This window comes from Nematostella vectensis, chromosome 5 (genome assembly GCF_932526225.1).
Source record: "Nematostella vectensis chromosome 5, jaNemVect1.1, whole genome shotgun sequence".
Lineage (NCBI taxonomy): Eukaryota > Metazoa > Cnidaria > Anthozoa > Actiniaria > Edwardsiidae > Nematostella > Nematostella vectensis.
The window spans coordinates 7,839,572-7,863,103 of NC_064038.1; the positions used below are offsets into that span (position 1 = coordinate 7,839,572).

Consider the following 23,532-nt stretch of genomic DNA (forward strand, 5'->3'; position numbering starts at 1 on the left):
ATGGAGAGGTAACTATTATCGGATATATTTTATTTCAAGATCCGTGCAGCAATAGTATTCAGTGTATATAACGGCAAAACTGGCCTCCATAATCACATGCCACAAAGCAAACAAACAAGGCCAGTTACAAAAAATAGGGGGTTAGGACATAGTTAGTACTAACTATGGTTAGGATCGAACTATTTGTTTAATTGAACAATTTTATCTGTGCCTTTAGATTGCACTAGAAAAAGTATAGATTTTAAGAGTAGACCAGTGGAAAAGAGAGGCTCGTAACGACCTCCAAAAATTCTAGACCAATAAAGGCACAGAGAAGAAAATTTTGGAGATGGACTTCATTTAAAATAATGTTAGTCCATACTTTATTGCTTCTACTTCGAATTAGCATAAGAATATAACTAAGTTTTTTCATGTTGCCCTCTAGAATTTCTGCTATGCTCTCACTTGTTTTGTTCATACTGATCGCCTGGATGTAGCTGTCAGTGACGTCATTACAGCACTGTGTGTATGACGAGTTGTTTATTGTGATGATTTGACTTTTCTCTGACCAGACGTTGAACACGTAAACCCTGGGGCCGGTGCCATTTAACATTGATACAATCCTGCGCTTGGGGTAGATTCTAGAGTCGTCGATCAGATTATCTTGTTTAATTTGCCTCCAGGAACTCACACTCAAGGGGCTGTAGAAATGAACTGCGAAGGACTGGTTCATTACTTGATCAGGGACCTTTTTGGAAAAAAAGTTAATAGTGAGCTTGTCATTCGACCGAAAGACTGGGCATTAGTTTGCTGAATAAATTAGTGATTGACCAGCTAACAAACCAAGCACCGAAAAAACTTACTGTACTAATTGATCGACTTGAATGATCGAACTGACTGACCGATCGACTTAACTGACCAAACTGACTGACCGACAGACTTTACTGACCTACCGACTGACTAAACGATTGATCGGCTGACTCTCCAGCTTACTTAGGGATGGATCGAACGACTACTGAATATGACAGACCAGCATATTTTTTTACAATATATAATGGTAGCAGGTCCCTACCTCAAAAGTAAACTCCTCGTTTGTTTGAAGCATCTTATGATTGTCGATGAACACTCTTTGCGCATCAGACATCAAACGAAATGTCCATACCCTGCCTGCGGAAAGTCATTAAAATAACAGGATTGCTGTTTATTGGCTGATGCCCATTGACCCCTGACCAACTTTTAGCAGAATTTACAAAAAAGACCAAAAACAGTTTGTACAGCCTGTCAAAGTGAAACACTGCTTTACATAATCAGAGGCCACAAAAATTATTTACAATTATAAACTAACGACGGTCCAGCCAGCCATAATGCTCCTTTTCCTTCCCGTAGTGGAAGAATTTTAATGGGGCTTACGTCTTGTTTTCCTTTTGTCATATTTTTCCCCGATTGCTTTTGTTTATTTGTGCCTTGTTAACCTATTGACCCCTCAACCGGCCTGCACCGGCCTTGAGAATTACCCACAACCAAAACCATCGTGTTTAGCTTGGTCATCGACTTGCTTATAAGGAATGATAAACAATAGATCGAGTCGCCTTCAATGGCTGAGACCCACCGGAGCTTTCACAAAATCCTGGGCTGAAGGAGAAGTCATCAATTGATGCATCGCTTCTAAAGTTTCGTCCAACCACTCCTTCCACAACAACCTGACATATAACCAGGACAGGTAAACAGAAATAGAGAAATTACCCATTTGATTACGCTTTTATTCGAGGGGTGAAATTCGTCATATATGTTTTGTTTTGTTTCGATGTAGATTTTGAAACTGTCTTCGTTCTTTCAATATGAATGCAATTCAAGACATATTTCTCTTACCTGATATGGACCATCACCGTACAGCGACACTTCCTGACGTCGCCACTGGTTGCCTTGATTACCAGAAATTGCCCAAACTGGTTTTAGGTTGCCCTCTTTGTCTTTGACATATACCAGTAGGGCTCCCATCTCTGCGCCATACATGTGGAAGTAGAATGACATACACCATGCGCCTGTCAGGGATGGACTGATTAGACCCGCGTTATCGCCCATTCGTCTGGGATAAGAGCTCTCGATGTAAATGTAATAGCCTTTACCTTGCGGCCAAAAAAGACAGAGAAAAAACAGCATCATCAAACAGTAATATTAACTTTTATTGAGCGATGGTAGCCCTTACTCGGTGGTTTTAGTGTAATAAACTCGTTTGCGACGAAATATGGCGGCTATTTAAAACGGAAGCCGCGTTTCCTTCATCTTCACGATTTTCTTCAGACACAGACAAACGTCTAGTAGTAGATTAGCGAGTTTCGTATTATGTTGTGTGCCTATCTGAAGACATTCCATGTTTTGCTATGTTTTTTATTAGTTATGCTAGTGGCGGGATTTGAAAAGTTTCCTTCTTAATTAAATGTATCAAGAAAGTAGAGCTAATGGAGAGTCATCCTTTTTATGAGCCTCTCATACCATATTAATGTGAGTGTCATTACCTGTTGTATGATCTCCTGTGGGACCCGTATTTCTACTAGGTGTTTGCCCGGATTTCTTCGACCAATCAAAAACGTCATTTCTGTTGTTGGACCAGCCGCACAAGACACTGCTATTTGGTGTGACATCAAACGTGCAGTTGAATTTGATTGACGTCTGGACACCCAGTTCAACAGGACATGCGCCATCTAGCAGCTTGACCTCATCTATGGCACTGCCATAAGGCGCTCTTAGAAGAACCTTGCGGATGATATATTACATAGTTATTTCTCTGGTTTTTACCACTAGTATTACAAACCATGACCATCTTCATTATCAGAAAATGCACCATCGACATTACCATTGTCACAATAACTGTTACAACAACAATGATCATAAACGACATAATGATAAACAACTGAACCGCCTTTATCGCCAAGAGTACGTTCTTACTCGAGATATCAACGTTCTTACTTGATATGGAAAATGGTGTGAAAGATTCACTGCCACAAATCGCCACTCGTATTTCTCTGTATACAAAAGATTCACCAAGACTGATTCGGTTGATCCGGGTTGCCTCCTGCGAAACAGCTTTACCTATAGACACAACAAAATGCGTTTAAACGTTGTAAATATATTATTTATACATCCTTATCAATCAACACAAACTAGATGCCACATGGACCTCAGCTTATGGCTTAAATAAAGTTAATTTGTTTTCCAACTTTGCGGTGTTGTAGTTGGTATGCATTTGTCTTTTGTCTGACGTTTCGAAGCATGGGTTGTGGGCGTTCTCTGATTGGCAGGCCAACCTTTTTTCTATGCTTCCGTGTCTCGGCGTATTATAGGTTTACACATTTTGTTTGATTTCCCCATCATCTTTACGTTAATATAAAACTGTTTTCGTTAAAGATTTATTATTGAAAAAGTTTGTTGTTCATTTTATATAATTTAAGTATTGCTCAAAAAACCCCTTCCCTTCATAGAAGTTCCATTGATGTACATTTGTATCAAAGCTACATTCTAACAAGCTTTGTTATTGCAAAAACACATCATGGATGAAACAGCATTCCAAAGATAGAATAATATAGTTGGTCACAGTTTAGATGCCATACTGTAGTTTGCATGTACCACTTAGTGGTGATTCTCCATCAAGTCGTGCGTACAAGTGTTCTCGGTGAGTTCTTCACTGACCTGCAGTTGTTGACTTGCATCAGAAGGATGAGAGTGATAATAAAACGTGATGCACCGCTGGCCACTAGTACTTGGACTGATAAGTGTAGCCATACTGGATGACCATTTAGGAGCCGTCGCAAGGAGATAGGAACCGTTTCCTAAAACCGGGTTAATTTCTTTTACGATATACATAGGACAAGTGGACTTAAACCCCTACTAGATAATACGGCACATACAAAAAAAAATTGCAAAAAAAAAAGAAACATGAGAAACTATGACATGCATTGAGGAAAATCAAGGGCAGTTAATGTGGACCGTTGCCCCAAGCTTTCGACATCATTTAGTATCCCAGTATCAGTATCCCACTTCAAACCGTACAGTGGCCATGACGAATATCCACTATAAAGGGTATGCATTGTCCATTATAATAGGTATGCTAGTTTTTTTCTCTTTACTACAAAAACTTCTCTTAAATCTCTCAAAAAGTCGCCTTTTTGATAGGAATTTCATATTTCCGTATCAGTTTTAAAGACAGACACATCCTAGAAAATGTGTAGGATTTTTATACCAACCTGAGTGATCGGTGATTGGACCAGAGCTTAATATCGAGCGTCCCTTACGCCTTGCCCATGTTAAGCTGGACAATAAAAGATAAGCGACGTCTCTCCAGCCACAAAAGTCACCGTCAAACGAGCAGTCAACTAGAAAAAATTGATCACGTTTCTATTCGAGTTTCAATGTTTCCATGACGGTTAAGGTGATAATTAAAAAGTAAATGAGCTGTCAGCAGCACTTACACGAGGACGGGCCTACGGTATTGACACCGCTATTGCTGCACTGTGATTGGTTGATAAATTTGATGTCATCAAGCGCGGTGTCAGCGTAATAGTTTCCGCCTGTGATGGCTTCAAATGAAATCTGGTACAGGACAAAAATATAGATAACCGTCAAATCAGCAATGAACGAGGGGGGTGAGACACTTCAACATGGCTTTGACCATGAAGAAATAACCAATGTCATTTTTGTCAAAATTAAAACAAACCTTTATACTCCTTATTTAAATTTAAAGCCAAAATAAGCACGAAAATGGCTGCGCCCATCGCGCGAAAGAGCGACGAAAAAATAAAATATTTCAATGAAAAGATGAGCAACCACGCTCACCTCGTAAGTGCCGCTATCGTTAAGCGGGACACAGCCATATCTCCATTGGTTCCCTTGGTTACCATAGCGACTCCACAGTCTGGTATAGTTTCCATGACTACCGTTTTTGTACACAGATAGAGTCTCTATCCCACTGCCATACATGTGGTAATAGAACGTCATTGCCACGTGACCAACGAGGGGAGGACTGACGAGCCTCGCTTTCATGTCGTAAACGTTAGGGTTTGAAGATTCGATATAGATATAGAATCCTTTTCCTTAAAAAAAAGAATTCTTTTAATTCGTGAATGCAAGCTCTAAATGAGTTTTTAGTGTGTGGCAAATGTATTCACCAGGGAGGATTCCTAAAAAGCAAGTTAACGCTAACTCAGGGATGAATGCCTCTTTTATCCAATCAAATATCGAGATTTCATCCCTGGGTTATCGCTAACATGCTTTCCAGGAATCAGCCCCAAATCATTGAGTGGGAAAACTAGAAAGACTACAGGCAAGCTGTAGGAAAACTAGATGGTATGCGTAGGCGTGGTGTAGACAAGGTATGAATCAACACAAGGTTGAAAAGGTATGTTAAACGCCTCTGTGAAACAGAACGCAACCTCTGTTTCACAGAGGCGTTTAACATACCTTTTCAACCTTGTGTTGATTCATACCAAATCATTAAAGCCGGTTTATTAAACGCCTCACTAAAATAGTAACAAAAGCCGCTTTAAATAGAAGGATTTGAATTAAAGAAATAGCCAATCGTAAAATACACAGCCTTGCCCTTTGTGTTCTGTTCGGAACTCTTGTGAATCAACCACAGGAATCCCGATGAGACTTCAAATGCCTGGGTTGCATATGTCGTTAAAGTAACTGCTTTTTCCAAACGCAAATAGACTTCTGCAGAACTCGTTTGCAAGGCCTTACAGCCAAATTCGTTGTTGTGCGAATCCAACATCCTTGTCTCGTTTGGGAATAGTGCGTAATCGGACACAAACTTTGGGGGCGGTCTGTCTTGTTTTGATTGTTTGGTTTGATTGACTACGCGCTATTCCCAAACGAAGAAAGGAATTTTAGATTCTGGGAGGTCGCGCAACAACGAATTTAGCTGTAAGCTTCGCTGACATAGCCAGTCATTTGTGCATAAGCGCCGGAGATGGATAAGCACCGCGCTGCGGAGTAAATGGCAAGCCTCTCTTTACCAGAGTGGTCCGTATCTGGTCCTGTATTGGAGCTCGAAGTTCTGCCTCTTCTTAATATCCACTTGAAATAGTTTGCATTCTTCCACCCACAAAGGGTATTGTGGTCGAATTTGCAGTCTCCTGGAGATAATAGCAATGCCAATTTTAGTGATTTTTAAAAAATAAAAAAATTAAGAACATGGGACGGGAACATCTTTCTTTTTTTAACTTGTAATAATAAGTTGCATTCGCCTATTTTAAATAAGAATGCACTCGAAAATACAATCCATGTACCCGCAGTGTTTTAAATAAGAATGCACTCAAAAATGCAATCCATGTACCCGCAGTGTTTTAAATAAGAATGCACTCAAAAATGCAATCCATGTACCCGCAGTGTTTTAAATAAGAATGCACTCGAAAATACAATCCATGTACCCGCAGTGTTTTAAATAAGAATGCACTTAAGAATCCATATGTACAGGGACCGCGGAACCGGTATTGCCGGTATTGCCCGAGCAATACCAGAAATCGGCGAGAGGAAAGACATACATGGCCGCCGCGGCTCCGCGGTCAGTTATGGCCAAAGAGTTGGCAATACCAAGATCACGCCCGCTCCGCGGGCCCTGATGTACCTGTAATAATCTATTTTGCAAAGCCTTGACGTTCTTGTTTACTAGTGACATCCGCAAAACATTTACGTTTAGCATAAAGTTTTTTTATCCTGTCATAGTTACTTTTATCGCTTCAGCGCGGACAGATATACTCAATGCCAAATATTACCAATTAGTATAGCTTTATTTGTGCTTAGTTATCCTCGCACTCTGATTGGTTAACTTTACCTGGATGTTGTGGAGAGGGGCTGGTTGCCACACAGCCTACTGCTAGCGTGACCATAACTTGCGTGACCATCAACAGGGCCCGCATCCTCGGCCTGAAGCATGAATACTTCATTTAAGTTAATCACAACAAACATTATTATCATTACTAACATTTTGCTTACGCAACTCAAGTCTGGTCGCCTCAGGTAATCGAGCCAAATTCTAGTCTTAATATTATTCAAAAACGCGCATTAGACTACGGTCTATCCGTGTATTCCTAAGATCTGATGGAGTGGGCCTCTTTTGCGTGCATGCAGTAAAATCATAAAGCTATGGAGCCTAATTAAATCCCTATTAAAATATATTTGATGAAATTTGTGTTATTAAAATTTCGACGTAATTTACCATTTTATCTGTAATTAATCGATGCTAAGTATTCTTTTTATTCTGATGATCTGAATTTGAAATTGTCCGGGAACCAGAAAAAAGACAGTGAAAAAATACCGAAATTATTTAGATATTGAGTGGATTGCCATATCTGGTAAATAACATTTTTTAAGATTCTCCGAGCTTCATTTTAACACCAGTTGTGTTATCTTTTTTCATTTTTCGTAGCAATTTTACGTACGTCATTAAATTCTTCAAACCTCTCTCTTAGTTATAACAAGTTCTATAATATCAACGAAATTTCCAATCTATCAACAGTTCTTTGAGAACTACAATCTACAACAAATTTCTTTTATAAACAGTTGAGGACTAATCTACAACACTACTCATCATAAACAGTTATTATGAGAACTAATAAAATGTCAGCTGCGTCGGCGAATGTCCATCCTGACCTGAGGCGGAGTACTCCTTACAAATTCAAGGACACTCGCTTTGGACAATTCATCAGACCTAACAGAAATTTCTTTGCCGAGGAGCTATCTGATTGAAGGCTGCACTATCAGACCGCTTGTAAGTCTAATCACAATTGCTGTCTAATCAAAGTCTAACCAAATCCTGCGATGTCCATACACTAGTGCGCCTAAATCATACAACTCCTTCAAGACCCACCAGGATCGGCTGCACTCTTTGAAAATGTTCCGGCGCTGAAGTTATTCCAAATCTAAGAAAATCTTTCAAAGGGGGAATAAACGTTGCCCCAGCTCTATCTGGTAAAAAAAAACAGTTTTGCTCCACTTATCTGAGCAAAAAAAAAAACCGACATAGACTCAGCACAACTACCATCGGCACCAGCCATTAGGCTGATCTACTTTGGCAATGCAATTCGTCGGTGTTTAGACAGCATCAAGTTTTCCTAGTCCTCCAAAGCTTGGAATGCTTTGTGTGCACGTGGTCTTTGCATGCACTTTCATCGGAGTGTACCACTTCTACCAACAGCAGGGCTTCAAAGGCTGGTCTTCTCAATGGTGCAGATATCAAGTTCTTTGGCTTTTAAACGTTGAGCTTCGGCCCATCAGGTCCATTCTATGATTTCTTTGTGTAATAAGGTGTAACTTCAAAAGGAGTACCTTGGGAATAACTGAGACACCAGTAACTGATGTCAAGTCTGAATTAGTGACATTAGTGCCATCACATTTCCATGAGTGTACTTGTGATTCAACGATTTCCTCAGTGGCCAGAGCACCAAGGAAATGGTCCACATCTCCGTCATTTACTTTTCATCTAAAGCAAGCATACGGCTTGGAAGTGACTTCCTTTTTACACTAACACAGGTTGCATTTTCGATGGACTTTCATTGGGGTCTCTCATTAACTAGGCCAACCACAAATCGGTCACGAATCATTTCGTCATGCAGCTGATCTCAAGTCCGTGTTGCAGTTGGCGCACACACATCGCTCGCGTATCCCAAATCTTCTAGCGTCAGTGTCGAAGTTGCGTAGAGTGTTTTGTCGTAGAAACCCCAGCATTCGATATATCTTGGATACAGCAATTGAGGACTGTTTGGACCATTTGTGGTCCTTGGTGACCATCGTTTGTGCTTCCTGAAGCAAAACGGAAGCGCTCGGAAAGCTTATCCAATTGATCCACACGGAAGGATTCGAAAGTTGAATTCTTCAGGACCCTCATCCCTCAGGCATCCTTTATTCTTTAGCTAAAATAATCATTTCTCGAGCTTTTAAAAATGGCCTCCGCTTCCAGTGCCATGCTATGCCTGATGGTCGAATAAAAAGTAAAGTAAAGTTTCAAATCTTATGAACTAGCTGTTAAATCCGGCATCTTGTCAACAACACTACAATGGTCTACTTAGAAACAGTGCAAAATATTTTTTGTTCAAAATCCTTTGATGTTTATAAGTATCTCCCGTCGATTCAGTAATTATTCTATGCGCCTGCGTTAAAAAAAGTTGCTTTGCCAAGTACTTTAAATGGTCATAAGAATCGATGTTTTGAACCAGTGTTTTTTTTATGAGTTCACCTATTATATCAGCGAAAAGGGAATGTCCGTTTTCATAAAATGACCTTAATACATACAAGACCCGGTCCGATCAGATCTCATGGATAAACGGATAAACGGTAGACTGCATCTAAATTTATTCTCCCACTGCCCTTCATCACGTAAACTTGCTACAAGGAAAGGCTTAATTATGTCTCTCAGTTAAATTTTCCTTAGTTACTGGCATAAACTGTGTTCTGTTATGTGCTTTATCGGCAAGGCATATTTAAATAAAAATGTAAATCTAATTTAATCTAAATCAAATCTCATTTAATAAAATCTAATGTATCTAAACTTTGGTGAAGTTTCCGTCTTGACAAAAACCACTCATGCGACGTGAGCTGTTCTAGTTATCCTATAGTTGTCACGAGGAGAATTAAAACTACAACCTCAGAGATCATTTGTTTTTGTTGCCGCCCGTTGTTAAAATCGTTTACTCACGCGCATACACCTATTACAATAAACGTTGTCAGTGCAAACGGTATGGCGATTGACAAATGCCAGGTCTTCGATCAAAAGGACCTATGTATCCAAAATATTTGCCTCAAATGCATACGACTATCCATTAAATGCAATTAATATATGGTTCTGACATCGCTTGAGTTTATTTACAACCTTCATTTTTACAAATAATTACTACCCATAAGCGCCTTTCGGTCGTAGAACTGCCTTTCGCCGTTTGCGCTGACAACCTTTATTGAAATAGGTACAGCTATTTCAATAAATGTTGTCAGTGCAAATGGCGTGTGGCGGTTGCAAAACAAATTGCTGCTTATGGGTATAATAATCATCAGTAAGAATAAAGATGATTAGTTAACAAATCACATAAATTATTTAAATTTTCCTCCTGTACTGGTGAGCAAAAATATGGCGAATGGCAGAACTGCTATTTGACAATTGTCATTTGCCGTTGGCGCGGACGTGTTTTGAAAAGACATTTTTGTCTCAGAAGGCACTACTAAAATAAAAATGCTTGCTTGCTTGCTTGCTGTTGTTGTTGTTATTGTCGTTATTTTGTTGACTTTAACAGCACACTAGCATACACACATTGGCACCAGTCGGGCCAAGACGGGACGGTAGCACAGCCCGGTCGCAGCTTTAGATCCAACATGGATATAAGCTGTGGTTTAAAGCACTTCGTTCGAGTCGAAGTCGCCCTGCAGTTTATTACCGATGAAGTTTAACTGAGGCAAACCGGCTATACCATAAAAAACAAGACAGCTGTTCATGGTTGCCGAACTGCACGGGTAATAGACTGTGCAAATGTGTGAATGCTAGTGTGCTTTTAAAGTCCATTTATTTTGTCTATGGTGTTCTTGTTCTTTTAAAACAGAAATTGTCATCTACGAATGTATATATTGGCCTTTTTGGTCCACGAACTTACTGTCAAGTTACTGTCAACAAAATAAGCAATTATTTCTGCTCAGTTTAAATTAGGCCAATCACGCTGCCATTTTGTGCTCCCGCTTAATGCCTAGTGAATCCCATTTCCATTTGATAATTCAAGAGAGTAACGAAACCGATATTTTCATTTAAATATCGTCATACAGAATCCTATAGTCAAATTCTTATGCGCTCTCTCATTGGTCTAAACAGAGTGAGATTTTTTGTGGAAGTCAGTAGTTGAAAAGCGAAATTCAATGAAAGCACAGGTGTATCGGGAAATTTGTCCCAACGCGAATCATATCGTTCAAACTTATGCTGAAAAAATCAAATTCTGTTATGGATGAATCGATTTGTTTGGAAAGAAACTTTCGCTCTGAAATTTAGGCTGAATTTTCCAGAAGTTGAAAAACTTTCTCTAAGACTTTGACTCCTGCGAGAATGAAAGAAACGGCGGCTAAAACCAAAACAAAACACCGACATAACGTCTCTTGTAGCAGAAAAGACACATACAGTAGCTCGTGCAATATCGTTTCGCGTGAAATTTACCGCGGAAATCCCTCATCGATGGTGAATTTCTCTATAAAATCTGCTGCTTTCTAACACTAGGAGAATTGATTAGAAATAAATATTGAGCAGCTTTGTTAACAATTTGAAAAGACTGTATCTTTAAGTTCAATGCTTACGCACATCCTATTTCGACATTTTGTGCGATTAGTTGGGAGCTTGTAAATAATAACGAATAAAAACAATGAAATGAAACTCGGTAAACCATGAGTAAAGCAATAATGAATTTTTCTATTTGCTTTAAACTATGTTTTGCATACATATTAAGACGTAGAATTCCAATAAATAGTGCTTTTAATAAAAAGGTCTTTTTTAATGGACCAAGCCGATAACAATTGATTTCGTTTAGCTTTTTGGCATTGTTTACAGAATCAAAAATGAGCGCCCCCTTCCGAGGGATAAAATGAGCCGGAAAAGCAATTTCTTGTAGGACTAAAAATAACAGTTATTCCTTTTTTTCATAAAAAGAAGTAAAAGAATCACTACACCTACAGTGGCTCTATCACAAGTCACATGAAAACTGTTTTAGTTTAGTGTTTTTTTGCTACTTGTGAGTTCAGGAAGGTCAAGAATTATGAAAACGAATTATTTTATTTAATGAGAATCGCAATGGTAACGTCTACTTAGAAAAGAATGCTACATCTTCTTGTGAAATCATGACTTACCTAAGTTGTCTAGGTTTTCTTCACTTCAGTTTATCCGTTAGTCACTGTTTCTCCTGTTTCGACTCTTTGTGCTGTTGATTCAACGTTGCCAGAAAGTAAATACTGTGAACTTTTATCCTGAATAATATTTACGCGAACAGAAATCTTAGCCGACCAATAGGCGAACAAACATTACAAAAAGCTACAGTGTGTATAATGTCGGAAATTAGTCTGGTTTTTATTTGCTCAAGTCTGACAGGTGCTATGTGATTTGTTAATTGTGTTATTTCTATTTTTCGTATGGTCATATTGGATACCGCGTACAGTAATTGGTACTCGAAAATTCTACAAACCTAAGATCCTTTTCGGAACCTTTCGATAAGGCCCCTTTCGATAATGTTACAGTTCGAAGGATAATCCAGGATATGTAAATATATGCTCTTTCTTAATTCAGTCTCTTAAAAAAGAGCATCTCATCGTGTTACAGAGTGCATAGACCTGCTCCTTGATTATACTTACCGAACAACAGAAGGATACAGTGGCGGGTCACGGGGTGAACCGCCCTCTTTAAAGAAGGCCAATCACGCCGCCATTTTATACTCCCCCTCAATAGGCCAAGTGACACAAGGCAACCATTTCTATCGGCTAAATCAATCAAGTAACCAAGATATTTTCAATCAAATATCGTTAATAACATGTCAGACTTCATTCGTAGATTGTTATTCTGAGGTTTCCTTGCAAATAAACCGCTGTATTTTCAATGATAAACAATAACAAAGGAGTGGTTGATCGACATTTCTTAAGCGAACACAGTTGAGGGTTTGGAAGAGTTTGGCATAGTTTTAATACATTGAACCACCATTTGCAATATCTTGGGTCGGCAATTAAGGCGATGGGGGTATATATCAAAAGGAACGGTTCAGCGCGAAGAGAGTTTTCTTGCTTGAGTTTATAAAAAATTACAACATTAGCGGCGGGCGGGCGAGAACATATCTTCATCAACACCTTTTTCTTTTAATGTTTGCACAACAAGCAGCTGGTTGCATCTGTGGTTCTTGTAAAGTTTGGGATTTTAAAACTGATGCAACACCAAATGCAAATAAAAATTTAAAAAAATACATTTTAGACAAAAGAAAATTAAAGCTAACTGGTTGATAAACACACAATGCGTAACAAAAAGTCATGAGGGTGAAAAAGAAAATATAAAAAAATAAACAAACATAAAGTTATTGATTTTCTAGAATGCGCCTTTTTGGTTTGATTCATCGTTTAAGATGATTATGAATAATTTAGGTTTGGCAAATTTTATTCTTTTATCTTTTCCAATTTAATATTCTTATTCACTGCTCGGGTTTGATGCTAAGTATGTTTGTATCTATGCGCAACTAAAATTACTTAGATAGAAGTGCTATATAAATGTAATAGAATAGAACTTGCCTAGTTCGTCAGAACTTGTTAAAAATATAACGAGGTGATGTAAGTGGCTGGTAGTATGATTATAGAATTGGATAGCGATTAAAAGGATAGATAGATATTACTTACAGAAGTTCCGAGGCTCCTGCCTTTTCATCTGTATCTAGTGGCCCACTAGACACTGATAGAGAGGCAGGAGCCTAGAAACGCCTGAAATATCTATCCTTTTAGCGCTATTTAAATCTATTATCATAGCGGCGCCAGCGCGCGGAGTGCGCGGAGCTCCAATGGTATAGAGAAATGGTATTAACTATGCGACTCAGTTTTTTGGTCATCGCGCGGGTACCCTGTGGGTTTGCCTGTCCGCACACTTTGCGATAATTCCGTAACACGTCTCTTCAGTAAAAAATAACTAATAAACTTTTGCACTATCCGGAAAAAACTCGTAAGACTATTATCTTTTCGCCGGAGCTATGAAAGCTAACTTACTTAAGTAAGCTTAAAGTTAAGTTAAAGTTGATGAAGGAACACTTTGTTAGTAAATATACCTGGCACTTATTTAGCATTTATAATACGGTCACATGACATGACGGAAAAACATGACTTGACGTTTCCAATAAGCTCATTTCACATCAAATAAGGCGGAAAATTCCCCTAAGTACTTAGTGAGTAATATCAAACAAAATATCAAATGCGACTTTTTTTTAAATCGATGCGACTTTTTGTAAAATGACTTTCAAATTTGAGCTTTTCGGCCTGAGCTCATAGCGCAAGGATGATCAAGGAAAAAATATCTAAAAAAGCCTAAATCTGGGTATGTGCATTTTAGCCTTGCGTAATTTGTGTTTGAAAAGGGGAAATCAGTCCGGAATACAAGGAACTGATGGCCATTGTAAGAAATTGTATCTTTCTCCATTTCTTCGAAGTGCGCTTTTTAGGGTTTTTTCGTCATGTCCGGTCACCTGGGTTATTATTCACCGGTAAAATCGTATTTAAAAAAGGTAACGTTACATTCCCAGCATAAAGCAAGGAAACGACTTTAATTCACAGTAAGGGATTATGATTTTGAAATACCTTTGAGATAATAATACGAAGTCACTTTGATGCCTTTCTACATTTTGCTGACAGACTGAGAGTGGGAGGCGCATTGCTTTCGGTCAGCGGCTAAGGCCTTAGACCCAAATATCCAGTTATCCTTGGTAACGGGTAACATACCCATGGGTTAATGTATAATCAGGACACGCCCAGATACCTTTTTCAGCAGATTTCGTTCATAAAACATATCTATAAGATTGTTAAAAATCATATGCGTATGCTAGGAAATTGTTAATTTGAAATACCAAGTCGCCGTCATTTTGTCATCATACCAATTTGAAAATGCATCAATTTCCATTGGCTGATACGAGGAAGCCAATACGATGTTTTAAATTGAATTTGGTAAATAAAGTAATACACTTTATTTTTAGATGATTATTTTCAAGCTTTAACAAATTATGTGCCTTCCAATATTAAATAAAAACCATAACAAAGGTATGGCTGATAAGGGCACTTGAAGAGTTTTATCCGAGAGGCTATTAAGGCTAATGTCATAAGCTAAAGCAGCAACGGCAAGAGCATCACCTTCATAAGTTAAAGCAACAACAGCAAGAGCATCACCGTCATCAGCTAAAGAAACAACAAGAGCATCACCGTCATCAGCTAAAGAAACAACAAGAGCATCACCGTTGTAAGCTAAAGCAACAACAAGAGCATCACCGTCATCAGCTGAAGCAGCAAGAACATCACCGTCATCAGCTGAAGCAACAACAGCAAGAGCATCGCCGTCATCAGCTGAAGCAACAACAGCAAGAGCATCACCGTCATCAGCTGAAGCAACAACAGCAAGAGCATCACCGTCATCAGCTGGAACAACAACAGCAAGAGCATCACCGTCATCAGCTGAAGCAACAACAGCAAGAGCATCACCGTCATTAGCTAAAGAAACAACAAGAGAATCACCGTTGTAAGCTAAAGCAACAACAAGAGCATCACCGTCATCGGCTGAAGCAACAACAGCAAGAGCATCACCGTCATCAGCTGAAGCAGCAACAGCAAAAGCATCACCGTCATCAGATGAAGGAACAACAAGAGTAACATCGTCATCGGCTAAAGCAACAACAGGAAGAGAGCAACATCGTCATCAGCTAAAGAAACAACAAGAGCAACATCGTCATCAGCTGAAGCAACAACAGCAAGAGCATCACCGTCATCAGCTGAAACAACAACAGCAAGAGCATCACCGTCATCAGCTGAAACAACAACAGCAAGAGCATCACCGTCATTAGCTAAAGAAACAACAAGAGAATCACCGTCATCAGCTGAAGCAACAACAGCAAGAGCATCACCGTCATCAGCTGAAGCAGCAACAGCAAGAGCATCACCGTCATCAGCTGGAACAACAACAGCAAGAGCATCACCGTCCAGCTAAAGAAACAACAAGAGAATCACCGTTGTAAGCTAAAGCAACAACAAGAGCATCACCGTCATCAGCTGAAGCAACAACAGCAAGAGCATCACCGTCATCAGCTGAAGCAGCAAGAACATCACCGTCATCAGGTGATACTTTTGCTGTTGCTTCAGCTGATGACGCAAGAACATCACCGTCATCAGCTGAAGCAACAACAGCAAGAGCATCACCGTCATCAGCTGAAGCAACAACAGCAAGAGCATCACCGTCATCAGCTGAAGCAACAAGAATGACAACTAAAACAACGACGAATTATATCCTTCTAACTGTTTAAGGATATTGTTTTGTAAACGCTGTTTTATAAGAATTACTCGTTGCATAACTACCACTGAGAACTCATTGTTTTTTTATAACAGTTTATTTTTACGCAAATGGATGTGCTGGTGCACGTCATCATGCAAGGAGCGGAGTGCGAAGAACATTTCATTATGGATAGACATGATGATAGAAAAAAAAATCCCAAAAAGGTTCAAGAACAATAAAATAGCTCTTGGGTGGGGAGAGAGTTACGTGAAATATCAAAAGAGGGAAAGACAAGAACTAATACATCCGTTAAGATTACTACTTGTTTCTTGATTCTACCTACTGTCTGTGTTATTAGTAAGCAAGTGAATCGAAAACATTAGCTATTTGTAGGCGTTGTTGGTGTTTCCGCGAGAGAGGCGAAAGAACTCTCTTCCCCCCAACCCTCTCACCAGCTTTTGCCTTTTTGTACTCATATCCAGTTTGTGCGCGGTCGTAATTCAAGAAGGGGCCATTCGAAGCGAAATCCGGGTTTTCTTCGCGGAAACACCAATAAACGCCTACTAGTAGGCTACGAAAACATTAACATAATTCCTTTTTTGCTCATCAAATTTAGGGCTAACAATACTTGAAAATTAGTCCAGTCTAGGCTTGTTTCGCCTCCGCTGTTTGCTTTCTTGGTATTATGACGGTAGGAAGGTCCGCATGATGTACTACATAATTGCTGACGCTGCTATTAAGGGCTCGTGCAAAAGTGCCCAGGTCTCTACTCCCCATCACGATGGCCTCGACTTTCTCCTCCTTGGCGAATTGGACAATAGACTCCCCGGGCTTGCCGAAAACCAGCTCGAAGCTCAACGTCAACTGAAAACAAATATAATACGACTAGTATTTACTGTCTATTGTAGAAACTGGTGCAATGGGCACAACAGAGTTCAAATCGAGTGCCACTGTGAATTCGCCAACAACGCCAACTCGCCACCAACAAACTCGTCACCATTGGTGGTTTCGAGTTTGCATGTGTCTTTACGCGATAAAATACAACAAATTTATAAGTATAAAATAAACCCACAAGATTTAAACTTCTGCAAGCAATATATAACGAGCTTTGACTTGATTTATTTAAAAAGGAGCCTTCATTCAACGAGAGTTCGGCATAGATGTTTTTTTCTTCAGCCCTGGACGAGAGAAGTATGGAGGCTCTGGTACCTAGGGTAACACGGAATTGATCCTTGAAGAATATAGACTAAGAATTACGTAATTCAATTTTATTTATCACTGAAAAAAATTATAGTATTAACATTTGGAAGGCACATAAAAAGAATGACCCACACTGGATATGGCACAGACTGGTTCACGATCCACCATGGCCCTGCTGCTATGATACTGGATACCGTGGATACCCCACTCCAGGGAAGGGGAGAAGGATGAACATACGTCTTTTGCTTTCTTCACATCCACCCCCTCCCCTCCTTTCCCTATTTTTTCCCGTCTGGTTCCCATGAGCTCTTTCGTGCCTGGCTCTGGGGGTCCCCCAAGATGAAATTATTCACAGGGGCGGCGGAGTGGTCCCATTAGTTGGGGGCGAAAGTTGGAGGAAGGGGTGGGTAGTGGTTTCAGGGAGAGGGTAGTTGGTGGATTCAGGGGGAGGGGTTGGTGGTGGTTTCAAATTCTTAAGTGCTATTTATAAGAACGCGGAGGATAACCTAGGTTTTTCTGCACGGGGTTTTTTAACAGTTTAAAAACTGTTCAACAAATTTGTTGTCGGTTGCATATGTACCGCTTGAAACCCGTTCGTTAAAAAGCGTTTATGTACGTTTATGGGGTGGCGCCCCTACCCTCCCCCCCTCTTCCGCTGCCCCTGATTCAAGATTGTTACAGGGCTTTGATCTTCAAGTCTTTGCGAGAAGGTGAAGCGAATTCCTTATGTGCTATTGCCAACCTTCTGGTGATTTTGTTAACGTACCCTTTCAATATCCTTTGCCTCTAGACGGTATTTTTCCGCTAGTTTTTCATGATCCTTTTTGCTTTTTTGCATCGCCTCGTCCAGCAGCTTTTCCCTCTCTGCGGCTGATGAGAAGAACACAAACAAGATGAATAGGGGACTTGCGCTAAGAGATCACATGACTGTTGGGTGGCAAACTAGTACACGCTCAGGCTTTTAGCGGCAAAATAAAGATTAAATTAAAGATTTTATTTTCCGTCGTTCTCTGGTGTGACTGGCGCAGTTATTTCTTACTTTTTGTTTGATTATTTTGTTTTGAATTTGCCACCCAGAAAGGTCACGTGATCTCTTAGCGCAGGGAACTCTTGTATAGAATCTATACTTTGTTAGCAATGTTTTATCATAGTAAAAAAATCCTATTATTGGATTACGTTATTCCTGTTATAGAAAATACTACATAGAAAGTGCGGCGCGTACGGTTTTTATTCACGAGTTGTGCAGTATCAAAAAACGAACGAGTGAGCGCGGCGAGCGAGTGAGTTTTTTTGATACAAAACAGCGAGTGAATAAAAGCTGTACAAAGCACTTTCCATATTGTATTTTGTTTATTTTATACATACTGAGAAATATATAATAAGCTTATAACATAACATTTTATTAGACTTGGCTAAAGAGGCTCCGAGGTTTGTGCTGTTCGACGGTTCAGTTGAAGACAGACAAACTTACATTGAAATGAATATGTCTCGCTAATGTCACTATAGCTCATGTAACACAAGTAGTGCACTTTTTAATCTCTAAAATCTCGGAAATAAATAAATAAATTACTAAATGGCAAATGCTTGTACGATTTTTATGCACTCGTTAATACGTTGGGATTGAAGCCTTTCAAGTAAGTGCAGTGAAAATATATAGTTCGTCCAATCAGAACCGCGAACGACTTTTCTTCACGGTGAAAAAACATCCGTTCGCGCCTCTGATTTGCTGAGACCAGTGAACGAACGAAAATTTACTGAATATGTTTTCAGTGAGTATTTCAGTATGTATATAATAAAAGTACTTACTGGGTGTTTATGCCGGTTATGAGCTTAAAGTTGTTATTATTGATAAGGCTGTACTCACTGATCAATGTTTTCATTTAATTGGCGGCTCTTAAAATTCATTTTGCCTCTCTGAAGAGGTTCAAGATATTGGAATAAAAAATTCTTGAAAAAGAATGTCAAATTATTCAAATATATCAAAGTCACATAAGACTTTGATATTTCATGATTACAACCCACTACTTTCGCCCGGTGTATATACAAACGATACTTTTTTTTCTATTCATGCCCATGCCCATCCCGCGGAATGTTCCAGCGTCTAGTCTCCTCTGCTCTCTCGTCCCCAGGTCCCACATCTTACGCTCGGGGTCCCTGGGGACGACATACCGAAGGAAGACAGTGCTGAATAACGTATGCACATGCGCGTGCTCTGGCGAAAACAAGCACAATCGTAGTGTTGAATCGTTCGAGAAAAGGTACGAAAGGCTGACTTCAGTCGCTGATTTGACATACTGTACAAAAGATGACAGATTTGTGTGATAATGAGGGAGTCATAAAGAAAATTGGTTTGGTCTAGTTTTCTTGTTTTCTTGTTTTAAAATGGCGGCTTTTTACCGGCGAACTGTCACATTTTGGCGAATGCTAAGTAAATTAAATTAAATTAAATTTTTTAATTTAATTTAATTTACTTAGCATTCGCCAAAATGTGACAGTTCGCCGGTAAAAAGCCGCCATTTTAAAACAAAAAGGCTTGTTTAACCGCGCGGTACTGGAACTAGTCTTGCGTTTTTTTTCAGCACTGGCCCGAAGGAACACTTTTTTTAGAAGATGGTTCCAGGCCTACTCGGAAATTTAGGAACAGTGTCATATCTGCTTACCATTTGATACGGAGATCCCTTTCACCACGTGACAGAGAATCACGTGATCGTCATCCAAACGAAACTTGTCCAAGAAATCTGGAGAATGCAAAACACCGCACACGTTAGGTGGAAATTGTATAGTATATAGTTGTATATAGCTATTTGAAATAAAATGCTCTAGGAAAATCCATGTATCCTAAACTGCATTGCTTCGCGGGTATCACAAAAATAATCAAATAAGTGTCAATAAAACAAATCCAGGTTAACTAAACAGGATTTAGCCATTTTTACGTTTATACCCACTAGGCACTGCGGGCTTCGACATATACTCGAGTGACACCTTATTTGAAATAGGTGTTTATGTAGTAAATATAAAAGTAGAATTTTGGGTTTAGTAAATATATATGTAGTTAAGTGAATGGTTTTGCTTACACGCTGTGAGCGAGTCCTTCACCTTTAAAGCATCATGCCGGAGAAAAATGCTTTTGCAAATCAAACGGGCCCTGTCTGATCAATCGAACAAATCCGAAAAAAATGCCTATCGAACTTAATCGTTCGATTGTTTCGTGATCGATTTCGCAATCGCGTAAGGTATCTAAAAAGACTTCCCATATGACCGACACTGTTGTTTTATGAAAATACATTGCGACTTGAAAAAAAAATGGAACACACAAATTCTAGTACAATAATAAAATATTAATTTATCCAATAGAACACGCATGGTTTAGGGAGGATAGGGATATCGTTTCTTCTATTCCGCAAATGGAGTAATCCCTCGCGGGCTTGTTACTACGGCATTCTGCCAATCAGTGGGTAGTTATCAAACCTCTAGCAAATAGCGACTTGGATAAACAACGCGCTTTTTATTTGCTTAAACCTGCGAAGCTCGAGAATTTCGTATTTCAGGCGCATCGTACAGCGATAAATACTTAACAATTAGGTGTCAGAGCGAGTTCATGGTATAAATAGGATATGATAAATTTCTTGATAAAATGATAAATGAATAGGCCGCTCTACTATATTTATATTATGTAGGCGCGTAATCAGAGTTTTAGGACAGTTGAGCAATAACCGAAGAACTTTTCGTGAAAGTTTATAGATGTTTTAAAAATTACATGTTTACTGCGTGAAAAGAGAAAAAAATCAATCTTGAAAAGTTGTTGTATAACACAGCATGATATCTCTTCGCGTATTAAATCAATAATCAAACTTGGAGTCGCATCGGATTTTTTCACTAGTGTATTCATTTGACAACGTATGACTTCTATAACCTTAGAAACCTTATACCCTTCTTGGAAATAATGTGGATTAAATGCGATTACGTTTAATATTCAAGCTTGTGCCAGTATATCATTTTAGAAAGGCTATCAGGCTATGCTAATTTGCCGATCTATATTATACGACGGCAAACTTTTCACAGGAAACAGCCATGTAGTACTCACATTTAAAGGCATTTAGTGTATGTTCTGTGTCATCAATGGGGAATAACAGTTTCCTGGAGGCGACCATGGTGGGTGTAAGATCAAAAAGCACGTTGCTCACGACTTGTGACGTCTCTGAAATTGGTTGCTCGAGGGACAGCACTCAGCTAGGGATCCAGACTCTGGAGAGTTTCGACTTGTCTTTTGTTCTTCAGCCAATCAGAAGAGAGCAGACTATATTATCTCTGTGGTGTACAATCATGTGTGACTTTGGAAAGCTACTCAACAGTTGATGTAAACAGTGGGCTTTATCGAGATCTCGGACCGGTTTGAGTAGAAACCCGGGAAAACCTAGTGCGACGACAGCATTAGACGACCTGATGGGCCTCATAGTATGGTAGAGTGATTGGGAATATTCCCTCCCCTAGGGGAGGTGGTATTGACCTGGTATGTGGTTTGTACTTGTTCCTTATTTGGTCTCAAAGCCTTAAAACCTCTTTGGCCCGGGGAAGGGGGGGGCGGGGCATTTTTTAGGGCTTCTGAGGTATTTTTAGGGTAGCAATTTTTGTTAGTGCAGTTATTTTAGGGGTATTTTTCGAATTTCTCGACGAGCATCTCTATCCTAAATAATCCTAATTGGCAGTCCGTCGAGGCGACGATGACTGTTCTATTGTGTTGGTCCTTTGATCTTAACTCTCCATGCTGGACGATCCCGAGCAGTGGTTTGCCAAGAGTTTGAGCTTATATCCCTCCACTTCAGGTTCCTCTTTACCACATCTTTGAACCTGAGTCTAGGCCGACCCTGATTCCTGGTCCCTGTCGTGAGCTGAGAGTAGAGCAGCTGCCTAGGCAATCTGTCAGTGTCCATGCGGTGAACATGCCCAGTCCATCTGAGATTTTTCTCAATGAGTGTGTCAGCCATTGACCGTAATCCGGTCCTCTTGTATATCTCTTTGTTTGTGACTTTATCCATCCAAGTAATTTTCATTATTTCTCTCAGATGTCGCATCATATATGCATGTAAATTTTTCACCTGGCTGCGATATACAGTCCATGTTTCTGCACCGTATACTAGGGCAGATAAGACAACTGCTCGATAGACCTTGCCTTTAACCTTGAGCGATACGTGATGGTTGTCCCACAGCCGCTCTCTCAGCTTAGCATATGCTGCGCTGGCCTTCCCCTTTCTGAAGGTGATCTCATTATCTATTCGTGCATTGTCAGAGATGGTACTTCCCAAGTACACAAAGTCTTTGGTCTGGACCAGGGTCTCATTTCTTTATCACTTTATCCTAAAGAATCGCTCTTAGAGCTTTACAAAATGCGACTCACTTCACCCGTCAGTACATAGATACCCGTCAGTGATATGGCCTTGCGTCATCAAGTGAACCTTCAGCTCTTTTGTAAAAAAAAATGTGAAGTAAAGGAAGGAGAAAATAAATGACATTCACGCTCACACCAGATGGTGGAAGGATCACTTATTTCGCTTCCGATTCTCATTGAATTCTCTTTTCCGTGTACTGCCTAAACCATTTACTTGATTCGTAAAAGATACCCTACTCTAAGGCCCCCTAATGGAACCCTCAAAATTACAAGTGTCTGCAGTATTAGGTCAATAAAGGAATAGTCCGCTTACTTTTAAGTCATGATTGCTGCTCATGCTTTCAGTATTTGGATGCGAGGTTGATTTCCATATGATTGCACACGATGTCAGGAAACTCGCCCTTGCAATCGAGTGCGATCGTATGGAAGCCACTTTGCTATTGCAAGCTAGAATTGAAATAAAAAACGGCGAAAGTCGAAGTACCGAAGAGAGCACATAGCTTTTTTTTTTAGACTGCGCGCATAGTTAGCTCAGCCTAACACAGGTAGCCCAAGCTCTTTTTTTGTCCCTAATAATATTTACAGGAAACATAGGGCGAAAAACAAAATTAGTGAAAAATTAAAAAAAAACTTGTTGAAAAGACGTGTGTATTCTAGTGTTATGTTTATGTTTAATTTTTGCGTGTTCTCTGGCCGTATTAAAGCGCCTTTTCAAAATTCAAGATTTGAACTCTTACCAGAACGAAGCGAAAGGTAGGAAAGCATAGACATACCTTACGTTCCGTCCTCAAAAACACACTTCCTCCCGCTTAATTGCGCCTCAAATCACGGCGACATCTTCTCAGATAGTTGGAGTCTAACCAGCCCAAATCTCAGCGCCACACGATTTTTCATTGCAGATGAATCCGTTAGAATATTCGCCTCTGCGAGGCAACTTTGACGGTTGGACTCCAACTATTTGTGA

General features: G+C 39.6%; 3 protein-coding genes across 3 annotated transcripts in view; 1 reads left to right on the forward strand and 2 right to left on the reverse strand.

Annotated features, from left to right (window-relative positions):
• LOC5505747 overlaps positions 1 to 12,005 on the reverse strand; it is a 48,749-nt gene extending 36,744 nt beyond the window's left edge. The window contains exons 1-13 of the mRNA XM_001626455.3: positions 11,842 to 12,005; positions 6,809 to 6,900; positions 5,991 to 6,110; positions 4,810 to 5,066; positions 4,446 to 4,566; positions 4,221 to 4,349; positions 3,667 to 3,806; positions 2,947 to 3,069; positions 2,496 to 2,733; positions 1,849 to 2,105; positions 1,589 to 1,679; positions 1,052 to 1,146; positions 445 to 727 (exon numbers count right to left, since the gene is read on the reverse strand). Coding sequence (XP_001626505.3) covers positions 445 to 727; positions 1,052 to 1,146; positions 1,589 to 1,679; positions 1,849 to 2,105; positions 2,496 to 2,733; positions 2,947 to 3,069; positions 3,667 to 3,806; positions 4,221 to 4,349; positions 4,446 to 4,566; positions 4,810 to 5,066; positions 5,991 to 6,110; positions 6,809 to 6,893 — 1,939 coding nt within the window. The 5' untranslated portion in view covers positions 6,894 to 6,900; positions 11,842 to 12,005. The remainder of the gene's footprint in view (positions 1 to 444; positions 728 to 1,051; positions 1,147 to 1,588; positions 1,680 to 1,848; positions 2,106 to 2,495; positions 2,734 to 2,946; positions 3,070 to 3,666; positions 3,807 to 4,220; positions 4,350 to 4,445; positions 4,567 to 4,809; positions 5,067 to 5,990; positions 6,111 to 6,808; positions 6,901 to 11,841) is intronic.
• Positions 12,006 to 14,183: 2,178 nt separating this feature from the next.
• On the forward strand, positions 14,184 to 15,517 carry LOC125563121 (ataxin-8-like). The gene is made up of 2 exons (XM_048727955.1): positions 14,184 to 14,213; positions 14,827 to 15,517. The coding sequence occupies exons 1-2, from the start codon at positions 14,184 to 14,186 to the stop codon at positions 15,205 to 15,207; spliced, it is 411 nt and encodes a 136-aa protein (XP_048583912.1). The 3' UTR covers positions 15,208 to 15,517.
• Positions 15,518 to 16,078: 561 nt separating this feature from the next.
• Positions 16,079 to 21,450, reverse strand: LOC5505750 (universal stress protein in QAH/OAS sulfhydrylase 3'region). The gene is made up of 4 exons (XM_001626458.3): positions 21,267 to 21,450; positions 19,843 to 19,920; positions 17,949 to 18,052; positions 16,079 to 16,846 (listed from the first exon to the last, which is right to left on the reverse strand). The coding sequence occupies exons 1-4, from the start codon at positions 21,331 to 21,333 to the stop codon at positions 16,628 to 16,630; spliced, it is 468 nt and encodes a 155-aa protein (XP_001626508.1). The 5' UTR covers positions 21,334 to 21,450; the 3' UTR covers positions 16,079 to 16,627.
• Positions 21,451 to 23,532: the final 2,082 nt, after the last annotated feature.

Bases quoted from the DNA above. Each gene is read 5' to 3' on its own strand.
- LOC125563121 (XM_048727955.1), top strand. From the start codon at position 14,184: ATGTCCGGTCACCTGGGTTATTATTCACCG. The intron at 14,214-14,826 runs GTAAAATCGTAT...TAATGTCATAAG, and splicing joins ACCTGGGTTATTATTCACCG to CTAAAGCAGCAACGGCAAGA.
- LOC5505750 (XM_001626458.3), bottom strand. From the start codon at position 21,333: ATGGTCGCCTCCAGGAAACTGTTATTCCCCATTGATGACACAGAACAT. The intron at 18,053-19,842 runs GTAAGCAGATAT...TCTTCTCATCAG, and splicing joins AGGGATCTCCGTATCAAATG to CCGCAGAGAGGGAAAAGCTG. The intron at 16,847-17,948 runs GTACGTTAACAA...ATTTGTTTTCAG, and splicing joins AGGCAAAGGATATTGAAAGG to TTGACGTTGAGCTTCGAGCT.